The following is a 22,521-nucleotide window of genomic DNA, read 5'->3' on the forward strand; positions in this document are numbered from 1 at the left end:
AGCTGAAACTCTTTATCTGACATCTCAGCAGTGATACTCTCAGGAAGATGGGTCAGTGAACTGTAAGCTAATTGATAACCAATGCTATTTCAACTGTCAGGCAGTCTAAGTTGTCCTTTGGGTAATATCTCGATCTTCTGCTGGATACAGTGTCTGAAGATCACTTGTCACAAGATATTATCATCTCTTATCTTTGCCTACGGCTCTGAGATGGAAACATAGTTCCATTGTCCCACTGCAAAGAGATTTTTGTCCTATTATTTGATCACACTAAACCTCAACACCAACATCGCCACTTGCTTGACTGGGATCAGACACAACTTGCATTGTTTCCAGCCAGCAATGAAAGAAACTCTGGAGAGTCAAGGAAAATTAAAGAAAAGGTTTTAGCAGACCGTGGACAATTACCGAAACTTATTTCCTGAAATTGTCAAGGACGGCAATTTTTAGCTTCATTAAATTGCAAATTTGGCGACAATTCTTCAGCAATTTCAGATGGACAATAACATACAGAAAACAGGAAGCTGTTGTCCCAGATTCTTTGTATCTCCAGGAAACAGTAACCTGCCAAGAGTTTCACTTTTGAAATACACAGAACTGTGTGAGGTTGTGATTCCTATTTGACAGAAACTAAACTCAGCAGAAAATGGAGTCAGGTCTCAGATCTGGCATGATCACATTGAATCCAAAAGCAAAATGGCTGACCGTTGTTCCTAAAAGGGCTTTAATATTTGATAAATGTTATTTATTGTCAAACAACCTCTCTGGCACTGAAAATTAACTCTTGCATGTCTGAAGCACTTTCCTCCTATTTTACATATCGTTGGGGATTTGATTTTTGTTTTTACTTTTTCTCTTATCTCTCTCCCCCAATTCCATTTTTCTTTCCCTATCGTATTTTGTGTATCTAATTTGACATTGAATTAAATGTTCTAGCTCACACTTCCTGTTTCAGACACTGGGCTGCTCAATTAACAATTCTTCAATCTGATTGGTAAAGGAGATGCACTGTTGCTGGGCCCTGTTCACACACATCCCATAAGCTCCGTAAAGGGCCACTGGACTATTTTAGCTCTCTTATTGCAAGTAAGTTCAAGTACAAAACCCCATAGAAAGTGTGTGGGGAAATGTAAGTGTTATGAGCCGATGACTCCATTCATTTGCTGTTGACAGCAGGCACATGGCTATTGCATGGTAGCAGGATTTCCAGTGATGCGAGGAGACACCAGCTGCACACTGCACATGGTGCACGCACTGCATCTCAGTGCGGAGATGTACCAAAACCACAGAGAGTTCCACTTCATTTACCTGCAGTTATTGTGTGACCATGCAGAGAGCATTATGCTGGTGACATGCTTTCATCTTGCACCAATCAACTATTCCGGTCACCATGGCAAACTAAAGGGTGGTTACTTGGGGCCCGAGCTAACCAAATTGGAACAGTCCCATAGCGAGCATGTTGAGCCGTGTGTTTCCCAACGCTCGCAGCGCTGGGAAACACACCACTATCTAATACCCATCTGGTTAAACACGTCCCTCAGCGGGGAACACACACCCAAGGTCGCACTCAGCCCCATTTTCTGCCCTGAGGAGCTTCGCTCGCTGGAATTCCTCAATGCAGCGAGAGATCGGGATGGCATTTAAATATGGCAGTAACAGGCCGGCACCCAGGCAGCCCCTGCCGCTAGCTAAAAAGTTGAGGGCAACTCTGCCTCCACTGGTCCAGGAAAACATAACAGTCTTTTACAGTCCATCAGTTAATTGCCTGTAGTCCTGGCTTCTGCCTCCAAGAGCTGCCAGCTAAACAAATGGCTGGCAATACTCCAATCCCAGCAGCTGGAGCAGTTGCCACTGCTGAGACTGTAATCTGTGCCTGGTGAAGAGCCACGGAGGAGACTAAATAAGGAGATAAGTTAGGGTGGCTTTAACAGGACCTTTAAGGTTGTCACTGGGGTTGGGGTAAGGCAGGATAGGGAGTGTCCAAATAGGGCATCTGTTTCTGTTGGGGCGAACCTCTGTTACGCCCAGGGTGCCTGATAGGAGGGCTCGCCCATCTTCCCCACCGCCCACACAATCCAGCAGCCAGGGTTTACCTGGTGCCTCGACATGTGGTGTGGGCATCCCCTGCTGCTGGTAAGGTAAAGTTCCAGAAGAGACAGGTAAGTGATGGGTATGATGTCCCCTGCCATACCACCTGGCAGGAAGGGGTGAGGTCTCTCCTCTTTCCACCTCTTGTACCAAGGCTTTCAGTGATTCTTCAGAGAACCTGCAAACTCTTTCTTTGGCTTGCTACACTTATTACATTGCTACACTTTCTTCCTTCTAAGGAATGTTTCTGGAAAATAGTTTAAGGGGTGCAGGTTGCTTTAAGAAGAGCAGGCTGCCTGTGGCTAGCACTAGCCTTGCACGTTCCTGCAGCCCCTTCGTGAGGGTGCAGCCCCTCAGCAGCATATTCCACACATGACTGGGGTCGGTTTAGCTCACTTGGTTGGACAGCTGGTTCGTGATGCAGAGCAAGACCAGCAGCTGGGTTCAATTCCTGTACCGGCTGAGGTTATTCATGAAGGCCCTGTCTTCTCAACCTTACCCCACATCAAGTGAGGCTGACCAAGAGTCTCTCCCCCTCTTACCCCCAGCCATTGGTATATTGGAAGGATTTTTGCAGGTTGACATTTAACCTGTCGGGCCACAATACTAACGCACCCTCCTTGATAATCGCCGATGCCCACACTCAAACTAGCACTATCCATTTTTTGGCTGCATACTTTGAAAGTAAAATCTAAACTGCAGCATTCTGTGTTTTAATAATGGTGCAAAATGCTGAAATAGTTCAAAATCAGTTCATCTGTTTCAAAAGTTCAAAATTCTGAGTGCCACATATAATTTATTAAAATTGAATTTCCGCTAAAAAGCAGAGGGAAATATTAAGTTACAGATACATTAACAAATCAGATTTTGTTGTTTAGTAAACAAGTTTATGTATAATAATGTTAACAAGTTAATGCATTTACTTTTTAAGTTAGTTTTGGTACAAGAGGGAAATTATTAGTAAGAAAATGTAACATGAATTATTACACAGGTATTAATTGACCAATTTTCCCCTAATCACGTTGTTACATCCCTTGGCCGATTGGAGCTGAATCGATATGATGTTAAGGGCTGCAAGCTGACGGTTACTATTAATAAGAAAAGCATCCAGATGGGTGATTGACACAATCTTCGAAATACCCTTCGTAAACACATTTATTTCCTTTTGTACATTCTCAAATGCAATCTTCCCTGTGGAGCATAATTTGTACTCAGACCCTTCAAGTCTGTGCCTTCCTTCACTGAGAAGCTACTGAACTGGCAGTCCATGGCATTGTTGAACACTGTCCTGCGGCAGCAGTTAGCATGAGCAAATTACAAACAAAAATATAAAATGTTGATGAAAGTGTTCCTTTAATTTATCCTGGTCGTTTTCTGCCCTTTCACTAGGCTGAGATTCCCACACCCGACCACCCCGCGGTGGATTTTCCAGCGACCGAGGTTGTTTGCCGTTTGGCCCCCCCCCTCGCAGAATCTTCTGGTCCCACCAAAATCAATGGCCGTTTGTGTTTCTCACTGGCGGTACCACCGGTTTGGGGGGGGGGCGGCCACATTTTGCGGGACCAAAAAGATCCTGCTGTTGGGAAGTGTCAACAGGAGCTCCTTCCTTGTTAGACAAGAAAGACGAAACAATTTGTTGGGAAAGGACTTGTAGATGCAGAAAAAAAGGCAACTTTTTAGTTTTAATTTTACATTTTATTGAAAATAAGAAGACCAGTAGGTGCAATATAAATAGGCTGATGTACAATACATGTTTAGCATACTGGGTCAAGCGTTTTCTGCAACAACCTATAGTTACTAAAATGTACATTAAAGGCTTGTTCTGAAAAGATGACAACAATAATCTCTAATTTAATTGAACTTTTCCACCAAAGTTCATTTCCTATAAAGATATTTCTTCTGTACACATAATAAATGTACTGAAGGCAAATGTCTGAATCATAAATATTTACATTCATGCATTAGTTCGCACTATTGGTTGTGTCTGCAATACATTTCAGATTACAATTTCAAATGCACAGATGTTGAGTATATTTTAAGTTCATATAATCACACAGCTAATGTAACCATATTTTGTTGGGTGGATCCGCTCTTGCAAACAGGAGTGATTACGTGGGTAGCTAACATTGGATATTTATTGCTAAAAAGAACAGCTGTATCCAGTAACTCATGTGTACTTGAGCTGGCTGTTTTAAGGCCTGACATATGAAAACTGTACGATTTGAAGTAACATTACAGTGAAAATGCTGCTGCAGTCCATCTTGGTCCATTATACGGCTTGTATTTTTCTCCAGCCTTTTCTTCATGGGTGAATTATTCTTATGCAAGGCATCACCTTTGCACTTTATTGGAATTCAATGGTAAATCCCTACTTTAATCTACTTTCTCAGACGTTGGATTTGACTTCAAAAGCAATGCGCCTGCAGTCATCTCATTATGTACTTGACAAGGAACTTCCTATTTCAGATTCTGGTCTACTTTGTTCCCTCAATCGTTCTTTCACAGAAGTACATGGTGAGCAAAATGCTTTGAAATGCATGTGGTAAGGCAAAAAAATGGCAATGATCCAAATGTTGTGATGGGTTGTTGGGGGGGGGGGGGGGAGATCTTAAAGTTAGTATAAATTCAGCAAGTCATATGAAACTGGAGATTTTTATTTTTTTAAAGGCTGCGGTGAGATGAGAATTTAAACGCTTTTTTAAAAATTGCCTGTCAAGCTTTCATTTTGATTTGTTGCTGGCATTCAAAGAAACATCTGTGACTGAAATACTTTGACACTTGTGACAATAGCATAGACATGGGGGACAAAAATAATCATAAAAATAAAATTGATATCCTTCTGAAACTAACTGTATTCCAAGAATGATGTTCAGTCATTAGTTTGGTTTGTTTCTTTTACTTTGTGATTATCCAGCATTACCAGAATGTGTTGATGTATTTTTGTGCGAAAATTGTACTCCAGGACTAGGGATGAAAGCGTCAATTAACAACAAAGAAGTGTACAGTGTCAAATGTTGCAAGTCGATAGAATACGGAGTACGTTGAATAAAACAGCATTAATATGGAGGGAGATGCTGGAGTAGTGGTAATGTCACTGGATTAGTAATCCAGAGGCCAAGGTTAATAGTGCTCTGGGGACATGGCAATTGATTGAATTTCAATAATAAAATCTTGGAATTGAAAACTAGTCTTGGTAATGGTAACTATGAAACTATCATTAATTTTTGTAAAACTCCATCTGAGTTACTAATGCTCTTTAGGGAAGGAAATCTGCCATCCTTGCCTGGTCTGGCCTACATCCCACAGCAATGTGGTTGAGTTTAAAATAGCCTAGCAAGCCACTAGGTTCAAGGGAAAAGGGGAATGGACAATAAATGCTGGCCTAGCCAGTGACACCCACATTCTATGAAAGAATAAATGATTTTAAAATGTTATGCAGCAGATGGAAATTGATTTTCTAGGAAGCAAATCTTGATAGGTGACCTGTCCGTGTTAAAGATGCAAATAAGGAGAAACTAGATACTGTTGTGTTTATGCCTTTTATGGTAACAAAACAATCTTTCTATTGGATTTCAAAGGCGTTATATAAATACCAGCTTTTCTTCTCCCATGTCTTAAGACTATGGGGTGGACTTTCATCTTTACTGAGTGAAAGACAGAAAGGAGAGCATGGCAGGGAGGAATGCACTCTAGGTTCTGAAAGAAACCGGTGAACTTCCCTGCCATATTTTTCTTGCTGTGCTCTGCCCAGGGGATATTTCTTGCAGTAAAGATACAAATCTACCTCTTTCTATACAGATGTCACCTCACACTTAGAATCAGAGAATTCCTACAGTGTAGAAGGAGGCCAACCGACGCTCTGAAAGCCCACTCCCCCGTCTTATCCCCATAGCTCTATCTACACTACACTACATATCTTTGGACTTCTGTTACGATGCGATACTATCATAATGCACAGCTGCAAGTAAATCTGGAGAAAGGAAGTCATCAGAGCTTTGATTATAACATGTTATATAACTCATTGGGCTGAATCTCAAACCCCCAAACAGTCATGTGAATCTTTTAAAATCTCAGACCTGACCCCAACACGTCCCCGTCAATATTTAAAGCAGGTGGGACAAGGGCTGGGCAGCCAACTCACTGATAGGAGGTGGGTTTGGCAATGAAATATTTTAATGATGCTATCCTGGTATACAGGTTTCCCAGGTCTCAGGAAAGTGGAAGGGAGATGAAGACAACTTTCAACAGGAGAGGCATTTTTCCATCGAATGTACAGTGGAAGTATAGTCTGTCCATTCTCAGATCAGTAAAAGCCAGATGTTAATTGTAAATCTCAACCTAACCACAATAACTACTATATTTTTCTAGCCAATATGCAAATAGAAGTTCTGTTGCAACTTTTATACATTCATTGTTACTTATTTTTATGTCACAAAACCGAGTGGGCAGCTAAGCTGTTCTTGGATCTCAACCAATACTTTTAAAATGTATTAATTCATGGGATGTGGGCATTGCTGGCTCGGCCAGTGTTTATTGCCCATCCCTTATTGGGAAGGTGACGGTGAGCTGCCTTCTTGAACTGCTGCAGTCCATGTGGCGCAGGTACACCCATGCTGCTGTTAAGAAGGGAGGTCCAGGATTTTGACGCAGCGACAGTGAAGGAACGGTGATATATTTCCAAATCAGGATGGTGAGTGATTTGGAGGTGAACTGGCAGCTGGTGGTGTTCCCAAGCATCTGCTGCCCCAGTCCTTTGAGGTAGTAGTGATCGTGGATTTGGAAGGCTCTGCCTAAGCAGCCTTGGTGAGTTTGGCAGTGCACACTGCTGGCGCTGTATGTCGGCGGTGGAGTGAGTGAATGTTTAAGATGGTAAACTAGGTGGCACCAAGCCAGCTGTTTTGTCCTGGATGGTGTTTAGCCAATTGTGTGTTGTTGGAGCTGCACTCTCCAGGCAAGTGGAGACCATTCCATTGCACTCCTGACACAGGCCTTGCAGTTGGTGGACAGGCTTTGGGGAGTCATGAGGTGAGTTACCCTCTGCAGAATGTCACACTTCTGACTTGTCCTTGCAGCCATAGACTTTATGTGGCTGGTCCCGTTCAGTTTCTGGTCAATTGTAACCTACAGGGATGTTGATAGTGGGGATTCAGCAATGGTAATGCCATTCAGTGTCAAGGAGAGCTGGTTAGACCCTCTGTTGTTGGAGAGGGTCATTGCCTGGCATGTGTGACACAAATGTTACTTGCCAATTAACACCCTAAGCCTGAATATTGTCCACAATATTTGCACGGACTGCTTCAGTATCTGACGAGTCATGAATGTTGATAAACCTTTTATAGTCATCAGCTGACATCCCCAATTATGACCTTATGATGGAAGGAAGGTCATTGATGAAGCAACAGAAGATGGTGGGCTCAGGACACGACCTTCAGGAACTCCTGCAGTAATGTCTCATGACTGAGATGATTGACCTCCAACAACCACAACCATCTTCTTTTGTGCCAGGTATGACTCCAACTAGTGGAGAGTCTATGCTGATTCCCACTGACTTGTTTTGCTAGGGCTCCTTGATGCCACACTCATTCAAATGCTGCCTTGATGTCAGGAGCAGTCACTCTAACCTCACCTCTTGAGTTATTTTTGCAATGTTTGGACCAAGGCTGTAACGGGGTCAGGAGTGAGTGTAACCCAAACTGAGTGCCAGTGAGCTGAATAAATGCCGCTTGATAGGGCTGTTGCTGGCACCTTCCATCTCTTTGCTGTCGATCAAGAGTAGACTGATTTGGTGGTAATTGGAAGGGTTCGATTTGTCTTGCTTTTTGCGAACAGGACATACCTGGGAAATTTTCCAAATTGCTGGTTAGATGCGCATACTGTAGCTGATCTGAAACAGGTCTTCTTAATGAATTAGATGAAAACAATGTGCTGTTAGTTTCACAAAGACCAATAAAGAAGTGTAAATTAGAGGGAGTGTCTAATGACAGTACAGAAAGAGAATTAAAGAGAGGAAAAGAAAAATTGTGCCGAGAGAGAAAAAGGATAGAGATGAAAATAAACTTTTTAATTTTACACTTCTATAATCAACAACAATTAAAACCTGAAGGATTGAGGTGCCATACATGCAATAATCAATTTTCCGTATTAGAGAGAAAGTTTGGCAGTAATTAGCATTTACAGCATCAATAAAAGGGCATTTAGACTGAAATGAAGTAAAATACTGAGGTTGCTGGAAATGTCAAGTAGAAACAGAAAATTTTGGAAATGCTAAACAAGTCTAGGGAGCACCGATGTGGAGAAAAACGTCTGATAACAATTCCCAGACCTGCAATGTCTGTGAAATGCGCCACTCCTGGTAACACAGCCAATACTGCAGAGCTGCCGGTCTCGGATTGACTCGCCTCACAATAATTAAAGGCCATTGGCCTTTTGGCAGGGCAAGCTGGCCAAGCAGAGTCTTGGTGCAATCCAGCCCATTAACTCTATCCTCTTCACAGATGCTGCTTGACTTGAGTACTTAGAAACATAGATAATAGGCACGGGAGGCCCTTCGGGCCTGCTCCACCATTCATTATGATCATGGCTGATCATTCAACTCAATTAGCCTAATACCGCTTTCCTCCATATCCTATGATCCCCTTCTTTAGTGGTATCTCTAACTGCTTCTTGAAAACATACAATGTTTTGGCCTCAGTTACTTCCTGTGGTAACGAATTCCACAGGCCGACCACTCTCTGGGTGAATAAATTTCTCATCTCTGTCCTAAATGGTCTACCCCATGTCCTCAGACTGTGATCCCTGGTTCTGGACACACCCACCAACGGGAACATCCTTCCTGCATCTCTCTGTCTAGTCCTGTTAGAATTTTATAGGTTCCTACAAGATTCCCCCCTCATTTTTCTGAACTCTAACGAATACAATCCGAACTGATTGAATCTCTCCTCATACATCAGTCCTGCCATCCCATGAATCAGTCTGGTAAACCTTTGCTGCTCTCCGAGCGCAAGAACATCCTTCCTCAGGTAAGGAGACCAAAACTACACACAATATTCCAGATGTGGCCTCATCAAGGCCCTGTATAAATGCAACAAGACATTCCTGCTGCTGTACTCGAATTCTCTCGCTATGAAGGCCAACATACCATTTGCCTTCTTTACCGCCTGATGTACCTGCATGCTTACCTTCAGTGACTGGTGTACGAAGATAGCTGGGTCTCGTTGCACATTTTCCTCTCCTAAGTTAATAGCCTGCCTTTTTGATTTGCTACCCAAATGGACAACCTTGCATTTCATCAAATTATACTGCATCTGCCATTCATTTGTCCACTCACTCAACTTGTCCGAATCACGCTACATCCTCTTCACAGCTCACCCTCCCACCCAGCTTTGTGTCACCTGCAAATTTGGAGATATTACATTTTGTTCCCTCATCTAACTCATTAATATACATTGCGAATAGCTAGGATCCTAGCACCAATCCCTGGGCTACCCCAGTAGTCACTGCCTTCCGATTTGAAAAAAGACCCATTAATTCCTACACTTTGCTTCCTGTCTGCCAACCCATTTTCTATCCATCGCAATACACTACCCCTAATCCCATGTGCTTTAATTTTACACACTAATCTCTTATGTGGAACATTGTCGACAGCCTTCTGAAAGTCCAAATAAACCACATCCACTGGCTCCCCCTCATCACCCCACATCCTTGAAGAATTCCAGTAGATTTTGTAAATCCATGCTGACTCTGTCCAATTCTACCAGTCCTTTCCAAGTGCTGTGCTATAAAATCTTTGATAACAGACACTAGCATTTTCCCCACTACTGACGTCGGAGTTACATTAGCTACCCTCCAATCTGTAGGAACTGTTCCAGAGTCTATAGTATCCGGGAAGATGACCACCAATGCATCCACTATTTCTAGGACCACTTCCTTACTTACTCCGGGATGTAGATTATCAGACCCTCCATCAATTTCTACTTCATTCAGATTTCCAGCCTCTGCAGTATTTCACTTTTATATTGAAAATCAAGTCTTGTCCATTTCAGTCAAAATAACCTCTAAATGACACAGCAAGTGCTAATTACTGCCAAGCAATCTGTCCAGCTCAAACATCAACGTTTTGACATTTGAATTCATATGTGTGTCTGCCCCTCCCTCATCCGAGTTTGCTGGAGCATTTTCGCAAAAATAACAGGAAGAGGCACGAGCCTCGCCATTATTTTCAGAGTAAGTTGTAGCTCTGTTAATTAGGACATTATCGCACAGAGGAGGATGTGCAGTGACACTGGAAATAGCTCCGCTCTCGAGAGAATGCTATTATATACAGTTTAGCAGCCTTCTGCAGATATCCCAGGCAATTACCGACAGGAGTTTTTCTACATGTTAAATTCTAGCTCGAGTTAATTACTGCTTAGGAAGGTCCTTTCACAGTGGCCGGGATTTTCTGACCCCATGTGTGCGCGCGTGTTTTGGGGAGGAGGTCTTTCTTTTGGGGGGGTGGGGGTAGATGTGGAGAACCAGGCAAAAGTTCATTGGCTTTGAGCGGGACTCGAAAATCTGGGCAGTGGCATATATGAAAGTGGAGCTGGAGCATTTGTTTCAAATTAAGAAACCTGGACAAATGGTCCCTTTCAAGGCTGGAAAGGCCAGAGAGCAAATTCGAGAGCCAACACTGAGCTACCAGAAAAGGTGGAAAATGTTGGGTGCAATGTTATAGCCTTGTCTGTGGTTAACACTTCCTTTGCAGGATCAATATATTTGGATGTCGCAAAGATTAAGCATGGAGGTTCAGGGCTGTCTAGCTCGGACAGCAAAAGGATACAGATTCTAGAAGGAATATTGACACTGTTAAAAACTTCAGCTCTGTATTTAATTTTACATGTAGACTTCAATCATAGCCACGAGGCATCAAAATAAATTTCTGGCTTCTTTGTAATCACCTGCAGAGAAGTACACTGGTTGGCTACTAAGTGTTGGTGCAATCAATACTTGTTGGATAACCTGCACAAAGTTGCTTCACTGTTTAGGAATGTATAATAGCAGGTAAAAATTAATTAAATAATTAGATCATGCTTCTAAAACCTTCAGGGGAAGTTTGCAATCAGAGGGAGCTGATCCCTGAACCTGAGCCATGCTAATCATTTCTATATTTGGTCTATATGCATTCTTCCTCGTGCATGCAGTCAATTTGAATATGTAACAAATGTTCAATGTGTTATGTATCATAAACATAATAGGAATAATTCAGGAAGTTCAGTTAAGATTTGGAAAGTTTAACCCAATATTGAATACTATCAGCAGTTACCATGGGACATAATTATTGGTCGTTCATGAGAAAGGAATGAATTGGGCGGCACGGTGGCGCAGTGGTTAGCCCTGCTGCCTCACGGCACAGAGGACCTGGGTTCGATCCCGGCCCCGTGTTACTGTCTGTGTGGAGTTTGCACATTCTCCCCGTATCTGCGTGGGTCTCACCACCACAACACAAAGATGTACAGGGTAGCTGGATTAGCCAGCTTAATTGGAAAAAAATAATTGGGTACTCTAAATTTATATTAAAAAATGAGAAAGGAATGAAATGTGGTTTTAGTGTCAGAAATTTAGCCAGAGATGTATTTTAGTTGTATCTTCAGTCAATTAGAGCCTTTTTTACACTGGACTACATTTGCTTTTGAAGTCAATTCATTTCGGTTTTAGAAGCATTTGTGAAAGGCAACACACACAAATCTTCTCAATTTCTTTCACCTATCATAAAAAATAACTCTACTGAGCCTTAAACAGTTCATTTGCAAAACATAAACTGATTAAAAAGTAAAAGAAAATTTTCTTTCAAAATTGGAAGCAATCGTTAAAGTTCATCGTTAAAATTATTAGAAATATTCATATAAACAAAAATCCAGAAGTCACCTTAAATAATACAAGAATTCAAGGAAATGTAAGGTGATGAAAAATCTGTCCTGATTGACCTTGTTCTGCCACCAATGAATATTGTCAATGTTTATTACAAAACCTTATGTTCAAAGTTCTACAAATCATGATACAGTACATGTTCCATATAGAAAATAAATGCTTCTGAGTTCAGTTGAAGTACAAACCACTTGATTTGGTCTTGAAAAGAAATTTAAATATTTTACCAGGTTTGTGACGATTGCCAGCTTTTTGCTGTGATTTGATGTAAGCAAACTGGAATAAAACCTGCCAGTGTAAAAAGGGCTTTACCAATAAAGTCAAACTATCGTATGCCAATGAAGTTTAAAAAGCACCTGTTTTCGAAGTGATTCACAAAACTTTACTGGCTATATTTTCTGGGAAGAGTACATTCCAATGAGATGTCTTCAGATAAAGGAAATTGCATAGTCGATCAGACTGCGAATGCGCTTTGTGTAATAGACGACAATGCTCTTTGTTGATTCATTGGTTTTATGGAAGCGGCTTTATGGAAGCAATTTTCTCCCTTTTCACTGCAACCTGTTTTATTCTGGAGACATTGGGTCATGCAGGTAGAGGCTTCAACATGACCACCTCTGGTTGCAACTGAATACAGCAAGTTAAAACTATTCTAGCAGATATTGTAGAGAGAGCCGATTGATTGTTTGCAAGAACCAGTTGAGATTCACCCAGGATTGAGGCATCTTTTTGTTGCTTTCAACGGAAGGCTGCAAGCAGTGGTTATTATGCCTTTGTGAGGTCTTGTCTCATATTTACTTTGATCGGCAAGCTTGTCCTTCACTTCACAGTTAACGTGGCTGAAGGGAAGCCTGTTTCTCTGCTCTGAATAACTGAATGCATTCACTTTTTTGTTTTGAAATGAAGTCCTTATCTTCAGTACACCTGCTCAACCTTTGCACACAGCACATTGTGTGCATTTTGAACTGGACACTCTCCTGTCTTGAAACAACTTTGTGGCAGTTTAAAAAAAAAAGAGTTATATGATTGCACTATTTGTGTCTGGCATTTTGTCGTTTTGGGAGGTCATTGCATATTCAGCTCGACTTGTCCCATTCTCTTCCTTCCGCATCGGCTTCCTGATTCCAGTGAGGGAAGGGTGGTTAAATATAATGAAAAACAAAACAGAAAGAAAAATTGTTAGTACTTGTTAATCACATGCATTTTATGTCTTTTGGTAAAGGAGCAAGATTGCAGTTTTAAACAGGAGTTTGCCACAACTTTTGGAAACTGCAAGTTAAGCAACATTTAATTAACCATTAAGGTTAGTTGGAGTAGTTGAGAAACTATCGTACATTCACTTTCACCTTTATCACTGCATTTCTACATCTACAAATACAGAAGTGTCTTTGTCAAGTGTTTATCTTAAATTCCAACACAAAGGATGTCCCATTGGGCCGCCTTTACAAAGGAGAGGATAAGACATTCAAGGCAGCATGCCCGGGATTTTCCCAATATTCCCTCCTGCCGCACTTGCAACAGCGGCCCATGTGCCTCACCTGTTAATGGATACCAAGCAAATCGTTTTTCCACAGAAGCTGACAAATGACCCAATCTTTTTAACAAAGCATATTTTGGTTTCTGAAGAAGAATCCGCGGCATCACTTTCCATAATTATTATTTAAAAGTTCAGATCCGACAATAATCAATTTATAAAAGACCCTCACTGAAACGGAAGACCACATAAGCTGTTATTCCAAGAACCAATTACATATTTATAATATGAAAGTAGTTTGATTAATTTTTAATAATTCCATGTTACTGTACACTGAGAATGCGTCTTAAAATATTATACATTTCCCGTGCTAAAAAATCCTCAAGTCATTAATGCAGCAGTAGCGATAAAGCTCTGCAAAGTACATTCATAAGCATGGTCCTCCCATGTGCCTTAAGTGAAGAGAATGTGCACCAAGTAATTTATTCAGACTATCAGATCATGGCTGATCTCTTCCTGGTCTCATATCCACCACCCTGCCTGTTCCCCAAAATCAAAATCAAAAATATATCTATCTCCTTCTTGAAACCATTTAATGACTCTGATGCCACCGCACTATGGGGCAGCGAGATCCACCAATTCACCACCCTCTATGAGAAGTAGTGCCTCCTCATCTCAGTTTTAAATCTGTCATCTCTCAACCGATATCCGTGACCTGTAGAAAATCTTCAGCCTGAATCATAATCATAGAATCCCTACAGTGCAAAACAAGGCCATTTTCGACACTAAGGAGCAATTTAGCATGGCCAATCCACCTAACCTGCACATCTTTGGATTGCAGGAGGAAACCGGAGAATCCCAAGGAAACCCACGCAGACACGGGGCGAATGTGCAGAGTCAACAGTCACCCAAGGTCGGAATTGAGCCCGGGTCCCTGGTGCTGTGAGGCCGCAGTGCTAATCACTTTGCCACCGTACCGCCTAAAGTGTACCATTTTACAATCCCAGTATATACAAGTTGATTCAAATAGGAAGAGAGTTTTGATCCAGACAGAATGGATGTGCTGACTGCAGAAATGGTTAAATACAACCATGAAAGTTCACCACAACTCATAGTGGAAATGCTATCCAAAGTTCTGGCTTTTGGATGACCACAAATCAATTTCAAAATGAAGGTATAAAGAATTTTGGGGTGTGGTTTTTGGAGGCGCCCCACTGTTGGCTGGTAGATCTTCTGGTCCTGCTGTTATCAATGGGATTTCCCATAGAATCCACCCCCTGTCGTCAGAAAACCTATAGTGAGGGTTCGCTGTCGGAGATCACACTGGTGAGAATGGCCAGAAAATCCCCCCATCATGTTTGAAGACTTTGATAAACGTGCATAGTGTTGTGCTAAATGACTTGCTTGCTATCCTTCAACAGATTCCACCTTTCCTTTCCTGCAGAGGGTGGCAGTCTTACACCTCACTTAAATGCTTATATATGCCATGATGCTCTTGCAAAGGTAACTGCAAAGAGAGCAAATCAGAAAATCTCGAAACAAGACCACGAACCTGGAGCAAATTAAACAACATCAGGCAGGTAAGACTCACTACCGTGGCTAGGGGAAAATGCTCTTACAATTAAGCATGCAACAGGCAAAGAGAACTTGATAAGTGGGCTTGTGTCATCACTTTCTACAATGTCATGCACGTGATTACCAAAGATCAAATTGGACGAGAGGCAGCTTTTGCAGTGTGTGGAGGAAGCGGAGTTATGAATAACATTGTCGCTTCGTATTGGAGAAAATTCCACCTTGACACAAAGATCATTTGCACCGGTACAATTTTTCAAGTGGTTTTACACTTGCACAGAGAAAAAGCAGTTTTAATTTTTTGTGCATTAGCTGATGGTAAACTCACCAAGGGATAAATGAGGCATGGTAAACAAAATATAGAACATTGGAGTAGTTGAAATTTTGCACTGAAGTTGCTGGAACACAGAAGAAAGGATGACTTTTAAATCTCACGCATGGGAAGTAGCTGCTTCACTGGCCAATGGGAAATCATGTAAATGCTTTCAGCTCAACTAATTTTGTGCTGAATTTCATTAGTTTTAGCATAGTGCTGGGCAACCTAGGCCAGTCAGTGGGCTGAATGAGTGGCCCTCCTCATCTCAGTGGGACACAAGATTGAAATCAGGTTGTTCACCAACCATGACCCATGAATAAGATTGAATACATTTAATACCGGCTGAATATTTCATAACGAGTTGTTGAAAGTTCTTAATTATTTATATGTTAATAGAGCTATCATTAACTTCAGATGGTAAACACAAAATAAATATTTACACTTTGGACACAGAGGGAGCACAAAGTCCCCACAGTCAATGCTGTGAGAAATCTGCATGCACCTCACTTCACTTACCTTTACGTGCGTAACACTTCAGTCATATCGGTAGGTCTGAGCAAGACATCCGCATCACCCGCACCGTGACCGCAACCGGCGACTGCTGGACTGGCCACTGACTAACCCGCTCTACCATCTCCATCAGCCTGGCCCCAAACCGACACACGCTGAAACAACTCTGCCGCACGAGACTCAATGTCACTGGACTCAAAGACCCCGAGAAGAATTACTCAGCTGGCATCTCACAGCTAACCTAGCAACAACCAATGAGCCTGATCCGCAGAACACCCACAATGCCTGGTCTGCTTAAAATCCACCATAGTCAGCACCTGCGAGGAGACGCACGTGCTCTTGACCAGGAAACACCAAGACTGGTTGGGCGAAAATGATCAGGAGATCCAGGATCTCCTTGACTGCAAGCCAGGGCATTCCTGAACTGGCAGCGCCACCAAAACGCAAGTGAAAGGAAACATGCCTACAGGGAACTGAAGGCCGAGGTACAACAAAGAACCTGCGACCTGATTTGTTATGTTGTAGGTGTAACATACGCGGCTTCCTTGTGGTGCACTTGACAAAGGAAGGTTCAGACGTGGAGATAACTTCAACACGTTTATTAAACTATTTACACTTCTATTACTCGGGTTCGACACTACTGCTAATCCTATTGTAGCTACCCAGCCTGACTAACCAGTTGCTGCAATCCACATGGTGGGTGTAATATTGAATCAACCCTGTGTCTCTACTCACTGACTGTCTCCACTGGAAAGAGGCAGATCATCTGTGTGGTGTCCTTTATATATGGGTTGGTGTAATGCCCCCCTGTGGTTGTGTCACCTCTTTGTGTATCGTGAATGACTATTGGTCATGTCCTAAATACTTGATCTATTGGTTTAGTGTGTGTGTGTGATGTCTCTTGTGCTCCCTCTAGTGTCTAGCTAGCCTACATATATTTACATTGATGCACATCACCACACGACCTTAAGAAGAAATGGCGGGTGGAAAGAGCACGGGAGTCTCAGCAAAATCCGACAACCACGATGTGCGCGACTTCATCAGCACAATCAAAACCATCTACAGTCTGAGTGCCCAGGGGCCCACTCCACTGAGAGCCAAAAATGGAGATACGCTCATCAAAGACAGAGAGGCAGTCAATACCAACTGGAGAGAGCACTTTGAGGGCCATGATCTTAATTGTGACCATCTTCAAGAAGGGAGACATGACCGACTGCAAAGATTTGTGAAGGATTTCCCTAGTCTCTGCCATGGGAAAGGACATCGAGAGAATACCCCACAACCGCCTCCTCCCAGTGGCTGAAGTGCTCCTCCCTGAGTCTCAGTGCGGTTCCACCTATCAAGAGGCTCAATGGACATAGAACATAGAAAAATACAGCACAGAACAGGCCCTTCGGCCCACGATGTTGTGCCGAACCTTTGTCCTAGATTAATCATAGATTATCATAGAATTTACAGTGCAGAAGGAGGCCATTCAGTGGCCTCATGATATTCAGTGCGTGACAAATCCAGGAAACGTGCAGAGAGCAGCATCAACCTCTGTACATGGCCTTTGACTCTGGCAACCGTGAGGGTCTGAGGAGCATTCTCCTCAAATTGAACTGCCTGCAGAAATTTATCACCATTCTCCGCCTGCTCCACGATGTCATGCAAGCCGTGATCCTCACCAACAGAAGCACCATAGACCCAATACGTGTACAAATTAGGGTCAAACAGGGCTGCATCATCACATCAACTCTTTCCTCCATCTTCCTTGCAGCAACACTCCACCCCGTCACCCTGAAGCTCCACGCTGGAGAAGAGCTAACATACCGGACAAGCGGGAAACTGTTCAAACTCCAACGTCTCCAGGCCAGAACCAAGACTACCCCAACTTCTGTCATCGAGCTGCAGTATGCAAACAAGGCCTGTGTGTACGCACATTCGGAGGCCGAGCTCCAAACCATCGTCGACGCATTCACCGAGGCATATGAAAGAATGGGTCTCAGACTAAACATCTGGAAAACAAAAGGTTCTCTACCAGCCCGCTCCTGCCACACAAAACTACCCCCCAACCATCAAGATCCATGGTGAACCCTTGGGCAATTTCCCATACCTCGGGAGCCTCCTCTCGGTGCGAGCAGACATTGACAACAAAATCCAACATTGACTCTCAATGCGCCAGTGCAATCTTCGGATGCCCGAGGAACAGAGTATTCAAAGACAGACCTCAAACCCAGCACCAAGCTCATGGCCTATAGAGCAGCTATGGTCCCTGTTCTCTGTATGCATCAGAAACATGGACAATGTACAGCAGACACTTCAAATCCTTGGAGAGATATCACCAATGCTGCCTCCAGAAAATCCTGAATATCCACTATCAGGATAGGCGTACCAATGGGAGCGTCTTCTCCCAGGCCAATATCCACAGTATTGAGGCACTGGTCACGCTCAACCAGCTGCAGTGGGCGGGTCATATTGCCCACATGTCTGACACAAGACTCCCCAAACATGTGTTCTACTTCGAGCTCCACAATGGCAAGCGATCACTGGGAGGGCAGAGGAAACGCTACAAGGACACTCTGAAAGCCTCCCTAAACAGTACAGTGGTTAGCACTGTAGCTTCACAGCACCAGGGTCCCAGGTTCAATTCCTGGTTTGGGTCACTGTCAGCACGTTCTCCCTGTGTCTGCGTGGGTTTCCTCCGGGTGCTCCAGTTTCCTCCCACCAAAGACATGCTGTTAGGTATTTGGACATTCCGAATTCTCCCTCCGTGTACCCGAACAGGCGCCAGAATGTGGCGATTCGGGGATTTTCACAGTAACTTCATTACAGTGTTAATGTAAGCCTACTTGTGAAAATAAAAATTATTATTATTGTTGAATAAATGGAACATCCCCACTGACATGTGGGAATCGCTTGCCTTAGAACTCACAAGCTGGGGAAAATGTATCTGCGAAGGTGCCAATCACCTTACGCGTCCCAGGGTGGAGCAGGGGGACGCCAAGTGTAAACAGCGGAATGAGGGTGCAGAATCCAGTGGTCCCACCCACCCACTTCATTAAATACCACCTGCCAAACAGTGGCAGAGTCTGCAGATCCAGGATCGGACTTCTCAGCCACCGCAGAACCCACCTCCCTCGATTGGAAGCAAGTCATCCTCAATGCTGAGGGACTGCCCAAGAAGAAGGACCGCTCAGGAAAAAAACCCTCCTCAGACGGAAATCAGCAGAATGTGGCAACCCTGCGTGTGGGCAACAGTCAACAAAATGTTTTGTGGGCGCACTCAGAACCCAGATAGGCTGCATGTGGCCCCCGGGGCTGCAGGTTGCCCAGCACTGCTTCAGGGTGAGTGTGATGACAATACAACCTTGCCAAGAACTGTGAAAATTGGGTGTTGTACTCAGTTCCCTGTGCTTCGGTGGTTCTGTACAATCGTCTATTCCATGTTCTGTTGCTGATGCGCTTGCGCCAGTTTATCTGTCAGGAGGGCGGCACGTGGCACAGTGGTTAGCACTGCTGCCTACGGCGCTGAGGACCCGGGTTCGAATCCCGGCCCTGGGTCACTGTCCATGTGGAGTTTGCACATTCTTCTCGTGTCTGCGTGGTTTTCACCCCCACAACCCAAAGATGTGCAGGGTAGGTGAATTGGCCACGCTAAATTGCCCCTTAATTGGAAAAAAAATAATTGGGCACTCAGGTGGAAGTGGAGAAAGGTGGAAGTGGAGAACAGGAGCCAACGTTTTGTTTTCATTCATGGGACGTTTTTATATTCGGTCATGGGATGTGTGCGTCGCAGGCTGTGCCAGCATTTATTGCCCATCCCTAATTGCCCTTAAGGGGGCAGTTAAGAGTCAAGCACATTGCTGTGGGTCTGAAGTTACATGTAGGCCAGATGAGATCAGGACGGCAGATTTCCTTCCCTAAAGGACATTAGTGAACCAGATGGGTGTTTACGACAATCAACAGACGAAAACAATCGCTCAGCGTCCACCCTATTAAGCACCTTCAGAATCTTGTATGTTTTAATGAGGTTGCATCTCGTTGTTCAAAAACGCCTCAGAAAACAGACTCAATTTGCTCAGTGGACAATCCCCTCATCCCAGGGACCATTTTGTGAACCTTCACTGTATCGCCTCCAATGCACGTATATCTAGGCGGGGATTCTCCATTCCCAGCCGCTGCGATCGGGAATCCTGATCAGGCGAAGAATGGAGCGTCACCGGCAGGAAAATGCAAATGAATGATTAGATGCTGATGCATGCAATTAACAGTCTGGTATCCCGAATCTCTCCTCCCCCTCCACCGTGACGTTCCAGCCCTTACAACGGGAAATCCACCAGGTGGGCTTTGGTGCAAGTTGGACAAGCGCAGTCCTGGGGCGGTGAAGCCCGAGGGAAGCGGGGTAGGTCAAGCCATTCATAATGTGTCCCTCTGCCGCTGCTAGGCCGCAGAGGAGGTGGCTCTCTTAAGGGTCCTGGGGATTGGTTGGGCTCAGGCTGGGTGAGTACTTGACCTCGGGAGCCCCACCTCCCCCATGATGGGAGTCCTGTGGCTGTTCGTTCCCTTTCAGTCATATCATAGAATTTACAGTGCAGAAGGAGGCTATTCAGCCCGTCGAGTCTGCGCTTGCCCTAGGAAAGTGCACCCTACATAAGCCCACACTTCCATCCTATCTCCGTAACCTCACCTAACCTATTTGGACACTAAAGGCAATTTAGCATGGACACTCCACCTAACCTGCACATCTTTGGACTGTGGGAGGAAACCAGAGCAACCGAAGGAAACCCACAGACACGGGGAGAACGTGCAGACTCCACAGAGGCAGGAATTGAACTGGGACCCTGGAGCTGTGAAGCAACAGTGCTAACCACTGTGCTACCATACCGCCCCAAAGTCCTGGGCAGCCTGAAGCTCACCCCCAACATGGGGATCTCAGGCAGCCCTCTGCTGAACAGCATCCTCCGAGTTGGACTTTGTTAACTCGGAAGTGGCCGCCTCACCCTGAACTGCTCTGCCTGACAGCTGATGAGCAGTCTAGTGGAGAGTCAATGCAGGGACACTTTCCTTTTCCTAACCTCTGCTCGCTCAGGAAAAAGCCTTTAAAACAGAAGTTGTTGCAAGTGTCAGAGGCTTCGTGGAAAGCCTACAATTTATGAAAAGGCTTCAAATCTCCTGACACTCTTTGAAATGAAAAACATCCATTCAATTTCACAGAGCAATACCTTTCACTAAACTGGGATTGATAGTTTCATGGTTGAGACCCAACTGCTTTGGGGGATTGTTTAATTTTCCCTTCATGCTTGAATGCATCTCAAGAACTCTCTTTGATGGTAACCACAATGTTTATAAACACAGCTCCTCACCACACCAAAAGTAGTTATGTACTTCCTCTTTTCTAACAGCAGAAGTCCAGCCTTCACCCACTGCCCTCACGCACCCAAGCCCCATGACCCTTGCTTGGTGTGGGGGTTGACCCTTTATTCCCAAGGTAAGGTGTTGGGGTGCCCTCCTAGTCAGCAGGGGGGATCAGGATTTGCATTGTGGGAGGAGGGGGGGGGGACTGCTGCAGAACTTTGGGATCAGGCTGCCTGCTCAACATGGCGGTCCGATATCCAGAAGATTTGAGGGGCTCTGGCAAGCTCTCCACCATACATAAATTTGCACGGCAATGGACTGTGTCTCGCACCTGGGGCGCTGCTCCTAGTGCCAGCGGAGACCAATCCCAATTCTCTGTGGGCAGGATGGAAAATTCAGGGAATTTCTGGTCATGCCACAGGCAGCCAGACAGGATTTCCCTCCTCCTATTGATCTCCTACAGCAGAGCCTCCAGTGTCATGGTGGAGAACCTTGGGAGACCGCTCTGGGCCATGTTGTGCCATTTCCAGATCCAAGTCACTTCTGCAATGAATTTCAGCACCTGCTCCAGCTAAAATTTACCTTCCCTTTAAGAGGTTCACGCTGCTGTAACAAGTGCAGGTGAGCTAGAACTTGTATCTAGCTCAAGATTTTGCACTCTGACATAAGGTATGCCGCCGCAGAACAGCATGCATAGCACTAGCTGCACATTGCAAGCATTATAATGAGACAGCACTCAGTTTGCACTCGCGGAGCCTTCTTCACAACAAACAAGTGAGGGTTAATTGTGCATTCTGATTCCCCTCTTCGAGTCTTATCCAGTTCTTCTCCCAGTGACTGTCCACCTTAATTAATTTATTAAACAAACCGTAGAGAGTCTACAGAATTTTCCAGACAGATAATAGACTGGATTCTCTGCTGTCGGGATTCTCCATTACGCCGGCAGCGCACCCACGGCCGGGGATTTCCCCGACGGGAAACCCCTTTGGCTGGCTAACGAGATGGAGAATCCCGCTGCGGGCGGGGGCCACCGCGACGGAGAATCCCGCCCAATATACTCGAACCTTTCTTCTTTTGCCTACTTACTGACTTCAGCAAAGGACAAGGAACGAGTCAAGTATTTGCCCAACAAATTACACTTTGATTCAGTCTTTGGTCATATTTGAAAAACTATCTTGTTCGCAACTATTGCAATCATGGAGTTTAAAATGTTCCCAGAGATTTCAAAAGGAGGGTGTACATCCATACCTTTTATTTTTTGGTTATTTTGCTTTCAACCTGATTAACTGAGTACGTTGGATATTCTGCAAATAAACTCTGT

The 22,521-nt window shown here is 44.1% G+C and overlaps 1 protein-coding gene across 3 annotated transcripts in view; it reads right to left on the reverse strand.

Annotated features, from left to right (window-relative positions):
• Positions 1 to 22,521, reverse strand: part of prima1 (proline rich membrane anchor 1) — a 242,776-nt gene that overhangs the window by 125,228 nt on the left and 95,027 nt on the right. For 2 of the 3 annotated variants that reach the window (XM_072492577.1, XM_072492573.1), the window contains exon 4: positions 3,762 to 13,109. The exons of the other annotated variant lie outside the window; for it this stretch is intronic. In XM_072492577.1, coding sequence (XP_072348678.1) covers positions 13,010 to 13,109 — 100 coding nt within the window. In that variant the 3' untranslated portion in view covers positions 3,762 to 13,009. Of the gene's footprint in view, positions 1 to 3,761; positions 13,110 to 22,521 lie in introns of those variants that run through there. 3 annotated transcript variants of the gene reach the window in all.

Source organism: Scyliorhinus torazame, chromosome 2, assembly GCF_047496885.1.
Source record: "Scyliorhinus torazame isolate Kashiwa2021f chromosome 2, sScyTor2.1, whole genome shotgun sequence".
In the NCBI taxonomy this organism is placed as follows: domain Eukaryota; kingdom Metazoa; phylum Chordata; class Chondrichthyes; order Carcharhiniformes; family Scyliorhinidae; genus Scyliorhinus; species Scyliorhinus torazame.